The 8751-nt window shown below is 43.0% G+C and overlaps 1 protein-coding gene across 1 annotated transcript in view; it reads right to left on the reverse strand.

Moving 5' to 3' along the window:
* cep97 (centrosomal protein 97) overlaps positions 1-8684 on the reverse strand; it is a 44585-nt gene extending 35901 nt beyond the window's left edge. The window contains exons 1-2 of the mRNA XM_060898700.1: positions 8607-8684; positions 8029-8171 (exon numbers count right to left, since the gene is read on the reverse strand). Of these exons, the coding sequence (XP_060754683.1) occupies positions 8029-8171; positions 8607-8667 (204 nt within the window). The 5' untranslated portion in view covers positions 8668-8684. The remainder of the gene's footprint in view (positions 1-8028; positions 8172-8606) is intronic.
* Between the last annotated feature and the right edge of the window lie 67 nt (positions 8685-8751).

Here is an 8751-nt window from a genome sequence, read left to right on the forward strand (position 1 = left end):
GCAACGTGAACGCCGTTCTATGGCCCAGAGCAAGTCATGCTACGTTTGTCCACTTTTCTTTACACGCGTGTAGCGTGCAGCACATCGGCGTTGCCAGGGGTATTTTACTGGGGCACGTGCCCCAGTATAGATCTGTAGTGCCCCAGTAAAAAAAATCCAGTGACGAAACGCTCTGAATTTTAAACTTGGGAATAGCTGCAATTTAATTAATTCATAACGTGGGGTAGGCTAACCGATGCGCGAAGAAGACCATCTACAATGCTTTTACATTGGTAGTTTTGGCTGGCCTCGCGCACACTAAGCAATGTGAAAAAAGTGTGCGCGTGACATGAGTAACATCTTGGTTGCTATGGGGACCGCAGACTCCAGCAGCCCTCAGATGCAATGAAATTCAGAGCAGGGGAAACCATCTCTCCGTGTTTTTCAACTGTTTACAGGTTAGTAGACAGTAATTCCACTGTCATTTTTGTAACACACACACACACACACACACACACAGTGGTGCTTTTAGAGGCTTTTGGATTGTGTTTAGAGATGTTCAATGCTGAAAATGCGTGTGCTTACAAAGATATGTTTGGTGATTTAAAAGGTATCAAGTGTGAATACTGTTGGCCATTAAGTACTCTTGGTTGAGTTTAAAAACTCGGCGGTGTTGTATTGTATGTTAATATGTTCTTTTACAATATTACCAACAGTATAAGTATTACATTGCTATTATCACAAATGTTGCAAATATTCATACTGTTATTATTAAATGATTGACCTGGATTCAGTGTCCTCGTAATCATTTTGAGTTTTACAGCTCTAGTGACTAGTTTTAAGCAGGCCGTTTCTAAATATAAATATCAATATATAAATATATATTACATAAAATATAATATATATTACATAAAATGTAATATATATTATATAAAAAATATAAATATAAATATAGTGCAAAATTTTTAGCTCGCGCGCTCGCATACATTTCCTGTGCCCCTTTTGTGCCCCAGTATGGTCTTGGGTCTAGTGACGCCCCTGGTGCAGCATGCAGCGTGAACCTTCTATGGCCCAGCTGCCTAAGTGACCAGCGGAGTGAAATGATCACGCTGCATGTGGTAACTCACTGCTCTCTCCTCCCTTCATCAACAATCGGTCTTACATGTTGCAAGAGTGCAAGTCTTTCTTGACTTCGAAAGTTGGACATTGTAATCTAATCCAAATAAATAGCAGCCTTTTTCAGAAATTGCAGCAGCTAAATATTTAATTCTTTGTGTAGGCTGTTTGCAATGAGTGTAGTTTTCTGGGAGTGAATGTTGCGCGACAATCGAGAGAGGTTGCACACGGAAGCGCAGATAGCCTTGTAGTCCACGTTACACTGCCAGCAGACAGCGCCTCTTCATTTCACGGTAGCGCTTCTTTTGCAACATTGTTATGTAGGCCTAGCGCAGCAGCGCTTAGGTTTTGCAACATTATTGTAACAATGTTGCAAAAGATAAGCGCTACCGTGAAGAGGCGCTGTCTGGCTGTGTGACGTGGACTCAAGGCTACTCTGCGCTTCTGGAGCAGCGGAGATCGTCAATGTGAACCCGTGTGCATGATCACTCCAGTTAGAAAACAACATTCACGGGAAATAGATAAAGTAGGCCTATTAAATATTCAAATGCTGCAATTTTTGAAAAATTATATTTTAATAACATCAACAGTATCGGTAGTACTCGGTATCGGCAAGTACTGAAATGATAGTACTCATACTCGAATCGGTTTTCACAAATGTGGTATCGGTGCATCTCTATTTATATGTTAAACTCTCTGTAATTTTCTTCTGGTCCCAAGAAGTATTGTTAATAAGTAATAATTAAAATAAGTTAGCACGGATCGCGGCGAATTTCTGTTCGGCTATTTTCGTGACCACTCAGCACATGACGTCATTTAAGCCAAACAAACCACTTGAGTTGAGTCCACTTCCATTTATTTGCATTGCCGTTTGGCTTGAGTGCAGACGTGCGTTCAGGAATTTCCAAAGAAAAACCATGCCTTATTGTTGTGCAGTGAACTGTAACAACAGGACCGGTTCCAGGGCTCTGCGTTAACTTTGAGACATGGTTGCCCATTCGGGCAACCATTTGTAGAAATCTGGTTGCCCGAACTCAGAACATGGTTGCCCAAATATTACATACTTTTTTCCTTTGAATATGCCACAAACACATCTGAGACACTTCATGGAATCCAGGGACACATGTCGGCCGAAACGAATCCGAGAAAAATCGCAAAAGAAGCATTTTTTTTTTCGAAATTTGTGATTTTCGTTTTTTTTCCATAACGTGCAAGTTGAGCTCTTGAAGAATGCAATCAGTATTTCAGATAATAGATTGTTTTGTTGGAAAAGCATACATTTTTTGTTGCAAATTGTCTCGTTTTTGTCAGGACTGTAGCCTGCTGGGGGGTGTGGGCAAATTACCATACGGGCCATTCACGTGACGATTTAAGTCTTTTGTTTTTTTTTCGCCAATCATCTGTATGATACAAGCTGAGCTCGTGGCTACTTAAGCTGCATACAGGCATGTAATTTCACTATGGAATGAGCAAGCTAAACAGAGCGCAGAGGAGCTGAAACACCGCGAAGCAAACAGACGCACGGTAGTTACATCGGAGATAACCATTTCTAGCAAAAAAACCCAACCAAAAGGAAGTGTTCTAGGACTACATATTCCATCGGAGGCATTGATGTATGCAAGGCGACGTTTCTCTTTCTGATGGGGTAAGTTTATTAATCTAAGGTTGTGGAGTTATTTTTGCATGTAACGGAGAGTGTTGTGGTTTGGTTACATGAAACTAGCGTTGTGTTAGTTGTGTCATCATCGTGCTATCTTTCTTTCTTACGGTGTGAGTAATTTTTCAACCACAAAACGTTAAAGTATACTTTAGGACTTATTTTTGTACTTCATAATTGTGTTGGGCATACTTTGCATGGAAGGAAAATTGACGTGGTGATCTTTGTTTACATGAAAGTAGCATCGTGCTAGCTAGTAGGGGGTAGGGCTTTCCTTAATGTCATGCAAATGAGCAGCATTATGTGCCCGCCCTGCACCCAGAGTAGCTGAGAAGGAAAACTTTGAGGGCGATTTTCTCCCTTTCCTGTTTTAAGAGGTATGCACTTTCAAAAGGCCACACATTCTTCAAATATTGTCAGATCTCCACATGGAAGGCATCATTGGAAAGCTTAGAAACTGTACTTTCTGAATCTGTCAATAACTCAAAATGCCCCCGGTCAGACATGCGTCCCTGGATTTCGTGATCTGACACTGCATGCTCTACTAATGCCTCTTAAAAGCTTATTTTGTTGATTTTCTTATCCTTCTTTGTGTTCCCTTGGTTTCTGGGTTCAATTATATCGTGTCTAACCACTTTTTGTGTAAACCACCATGAATGTGCATTGTCTTCTTCTTTTGTGTGCTCATAATTCTATAATTCCACAATTACAATCCAGGAAACTCTGAATACCAGCTGGGAATAACAGTTCTTTGCCTTTTCACCTCATACAGTTTCTTTGAATCCACTGATGAGCTTGATCGAGTTTTCTTTTGCTTCTCTTCCTTGTCTTTGTTTATTTTAAAACCAAATTTCTCCAAACTAGACATAATGCCAAAGTTTGTGACTTTAATGTTTATTTTATTTTTTTATTTATTATTCAACCTTCTCAGACGCTGTCTGTATCAACAAGCATTGACACTAGCGCCCCGTGCGAGTAATGCAGTAATTAGTCATGTAGTGAAGGACATACCAATAGAACACTGAATATGCACTACGCGATAATTATTAGCAATGGGAAACTGTATTGCGAGCCCACGATGTGCAAATGTGAATTCCGCTAGTTGTTGAACACCCCGTAATGATAACATGGACGCGGTCTTTCCGAGTCAAACAATCGCAAATCGTGATGGAATTTCATCATAATATGAATGAATAAACATCGTTTTTCATGCAAGTTGACATATTTGGGTAGTGGCCCGATCGGGCAAGCATTTGTGAGAGTCTGGTTGTCCGAATCTATTGAATGGTTGCCCCGGGCAATCGGGCTACTGTTAATGTCGAGCCCTGGGTTCAGGAAGAAGTTTTTACCTTTTTCCGAGAGAAGAGGCGGAGAGAGTGGGTTGGGTTTTTCCGAGAGGGGAGAAGAGGCGGAGAGAGTGGGTTGGCTTTTTCCGGAAGAGGAGAAGAGGCGGAGTGAGTGGGTTGGCTTTTTACGAAAGAGGAGACAAGGCAGAGAGAGTGGATTGTGTGCGTGAAGCCAGAGGGTTGTTTTTTTCCGGAAAAGGAGACGAGGCGGAGAGAGTGGATTGTGTGTGTGAAACAAAATCAAGCAGTCAAAGAAGAAACGGAGCAGCAACGTTCAAGCAAAAAGGAGAAGATTGGAGATAAACATTTTTACTTTTGCTTGCAATTGACAAGTCAAGAATCCTGAGGGATCCTGTACAATCATTGTGGAAATGAGACAAAGGGATATTTCCTCGCTTAGAGTAGGCTATAAATAGTATAATGCTGTGGATGGCAGGCTAACGTGGCCTACCGGTGCACTGTCCAGTAATCGTTACCTATATCCACTAGGGAGGGCGGTTTAATTATTCTTCAAAAGGGCTCTTATTTAGTATTACGACGAAAGTAGGAATTTATCATAACTACCAGGATAAATCGTTTGGGTGCGAGTCTTGTTGAGGTCCGGGGTCACCGCGATCAGAGTCAGCCGAGTCGCTGTCCGATTCCGAGGCTGCACGGTCAAACCAGTGAGCCACATTCACCGATTGCTTCGCAACGGCCATAGGTTCATACATATATGGTTTCACCTCTCGATATTTAATTTGGAGAGTTCCTACTTCAAAATCGCTATTGCTTTCAGACATTTTACACAACCTCTCATGACCAAAGTCCGTACACGTGTGCTCGGTTCGCAGGTAAACACAGAGCTGCTCCCAGTCTGTTTGGCTTAAACGACGTCGGTCCCCTGGCGGTGAAAGTGCGCACAAGTGAGATGTAAACAAACCTTCGGAAATTGGGCAAAACAGTATATTTTAACATTTTTATTCAATTTTAGGGTGCAAATTAGACACTAGGAAAATTGAACTCGCTTTTTGGGTCGTTCTTCTAGACAATAAAGTTGATATTCTACGTTTCACCTCCGACCATTGCCTATGACCTTTAAGTTAACTTAGGTTAACACGGGGCAGTCATAGCCTGAGGTTGGGCTGAAGTGCCGTTGAGCAAGAGCACCTAACCCACAACCGCTCCCTGGGTGCTGTAGCATAGCTCTGCTCTGGGTATGTGTGTATGTTCGTTGCTCACGTGCGTGTTCACTGCTTCAGATGGGTTAAACTTCACTGCGTGCTTGAGTATGACAAATAAAGGCTTCTTGGCTTGGCTTCTTCTAATTCTTGACTATGTCATTACTACAACCATCTTTTGTACAGAACAACTAGAAACCAGGAACACAGGAAATCAAGTGGCATGAACTGATTTACAGAGGGTGACGACGCCAGTCACCCTCTGCATACCGTCATCAGCAACCAGAGGAGCCTGTTCAGTGACAGAATGCTCCTTCCCAAGTGCAGGACTAACAGACTTAAAAACTCCTTTGTCCCTCACGCCATCAGACTGTACAACTCCACAGGAGGACAGAGGACGGGAAGGAGCAGTAGCCTAGCCTGACAAAAAGCAATACTGGACAATGTGCAATATAAATGTGCAATACCTCTCCTGCTGGACTTTTTTCATAATTTTTTTTATATTTGTATATGTAAATACTTAATTTATCTAGAAGTTTTCTCCATTTTCTATTCTCTGTTTATCCTGTAGATTAGAGAGATTAGATTTGATAAAACTTTACTGATCCCTTTGGGAGGGTTCCCTCAGGGAAATTAAGATTCCAGCAGCATCATTACAGATAAACAGAGAAAAGAAATAGAGAAAAACTTCTAGATAAATTAAAATAAATTAAGTATTTACATATACAAATATAAAAGAATAAGATATGGGGAAGAGAGGAAGGGGGAGAGCAGCAGGAAAGATATTGCACATTATATTGCACGTTGTCCGGTATTGCTTATTGTTAGGCTAGGCTACTGCTCCTTCCTGTCCTCTGTCCTCCTGTTACCTCTCCCCCCCAGAGAGGAGTTGTACATGATGCTGCTGGAATTTTTAATTTCCCTGAGGGAACCCTCCCAAAGAGATCAATAAAGTTCTATCTAATCTAATCTATCTACATATTATAAAGCACAATGCAGTAATCAGATTTCAGTCCTTTAGACTCCAAGTGTAAACATATGTGGTTGCATTTTTTTTTTTTTCAGGATACAATTTGGGCGGCACGGTGGTGTAGTGGTTAGCGCTGTCGCCTCACAGCAAGAAGGTCCGGGTTCGAGCCCCGTGGCCGGCGAGGGCCTTTCTGTGTGGAGTTTGCATGTTCTCCCCGTGTCCGCGTGGGTTTCCTCCGGGTGCTCCGGTTTCCCCCACAGTCCAAAGACATGCAGGTTAGGTTAACTGGTGACTCTAAATTGACCGTAGGTGTGAATGTGAATGGTTGTCTGTGTCTATTGGCCCTTTTCCACTACCCTTTTTCAGCTCACTTCAGCTCGCTTCAGCTCACTTCAGCCCGACACGGCTCGCGTTTCGACTACCAAAAACCAGCACGACTCAGCTCGTTTCAGCCCTGCTTAGCCCCTAAAACTCGCACCGTTTTGGAGTGGGGCTGAAGCGAGCCAAGCCGTGCCGAGTGAGGTTGGGGGCATGAGGAGACACTCCCCTGTGCACTGATTGGTGAGGAGGAGTGTCCTCACATGCCCACACACGCCCCGCGAGCGCGCTGGGATCTGTAAACACCGCAAACCCGGAAGAAGAAGAATTACGAATTAGGAGAATTTCTGAAGCCTTATGCGCCTCGCCTCATCTATACGCTCTTGCCAGTATCTGTTGGCGTTGTCGGTGACAACAAGCCACAGCACCAAGACCAGCAACACTAACGACTCCATGTCCTCCATGTTTATTGTTTACTATCCGGGTCGTGAGACTACCGCTTAAAAGCTCACTGAATCAGTGACATACAGAGCATTGTGGACGAGTTCGCGGAGCGCAAGGCTCGTCGTATGCCCTTCAAATAATGCGCGCAGTAGGCTATTGATGTTTTATTATGAGCCATGTACAGTATGTCACCTGTTTTTTTGTTTCTGAGTTACATGTTCGTTTGAAGGACTTAATGTACAAAATAACATAGTTGCACCCCGTAGTGTTGAAATTGGTAAACACAGTGCATTCAGTGAGGTTTGCACCGCCCTCCTTTTATTTCTGACTCTTCCTGTCACCGTTGCAACCTCTGAGCGCTCATTCGTATGCCCTTCAAATAATGTGCGCAGTATAGGCTATTGATGTTTTATTATGAGCCATGTACAGTATCCTAATGTTTTTTGTTTCTGAGTTACATGTTCGTTTGAAGGACTTGATGTACTAAATAACATAGTTGCACCCGGTAGTGTTGAAATTGGTAAACACCGCAGTTGCGGACATTTTGTAGCCTAAAATGATGTTATGATAAGCTTTAATAAAGGGCCCGGTCATTTGCCCCGCCCCCGGCCCGGCTCTGACTTGTTCCGCCACTGTCACTGATGTCACTGTTTGCGCTGCTTAACGACATCACATGACGTCCACCCACTTTCGCTAACTCCACCCAATGTGTCCACCCACTTCCAGCCAGCACGGTTCAGCGCGGTTGTAGTCGAAATGCAACTCCAACAGCCCCGCTCAGCTCGACTCAGCACGGCACGGCTCAGCCGCGTTTGTAGTGGAAAAGCGGCATATGTGTCAGCCCTGTGATGACCTGGCGACTTGTGCAGGGTGTACCCCGCCTTTCGCCCGTAGTCAGCTGGGATAGGCTCCAGCTTGCCTGCGACCCTGTAGAAGGATAAAGCAGCTAGAGATAATGAGATGAGATGAGGATACAATTTGCATCCAAGACACAAAAAGTGGCCAGTGTGTAAACAAGGATTAAAATATTCTGTGTACCTGCTTCACAGCTGTATTCTTCTCCAGATGTTCCAGTTTGATGATATGGTTCTGATCTAAGACGAGTGTGTGAGTGTCCAATGCACAGAAGTTTGGATCCAGCTTGTGAAGGCCTTGACTTGAAAGATCAACTAAACCAGGACCTTAACATAAACACAAGTAGGAAGGTTTAGTCAAAAGGTAGAACAACTGGATCTCTGGATAGAACGAGGATTAGAACTAAATAGAAAGGCAGAACTAAAAAACTGATGACTCAAACAAACACATTTTAGCTTAAAGCCTAAACGGATTTGTTTTAAATAGAAATGACAATCTCAGTCCCCAGCTGCACTGACTAACTTTTAACTGGTATATTAAACGTCAAATGAACCACTAACACCACAGAATACTGTACAACAGCTACCATTACAAGTGTTTACAATAACAGAGGCTAATCAGTGAGATAAACAACTAGCACAGGTGGATAGCGATTTTCGTCGCAAAATTACACCCAAAAGTGTTATTTTATGACAGATTTATCACTAGAACCAGTCCAGGACTCATATATTGACCTGCTGAAAGGAATACCACAAACCAACCTTCTGATTTTGCCATTTGAGTGACAAGTTGATACCCGCTAGCTTCCTCCATCGCCGCCATACTTCCCGCTTCAGCCACCGCCACGGCAACCGAGCACTCATTTGATTGGCTATATAAATAAAAGAAAAAAACAATTTTTCGACA

The sequence above is a fragment of the Neoarius graeffei genome, chromosome 18, assembly GCF_027579695.1.
Source record: "Neoarius graeffei isolate fNeoGra1 chromosome 18, fNeoGra1.pri, whole genome shotgun sequence".
NCBI classification, from domain to species: Eukaryota; Metazoa; Chordata; class Actinopteri; order Siluriformes; family Ariidae; genus Neoarius; species Neoarius graeffei.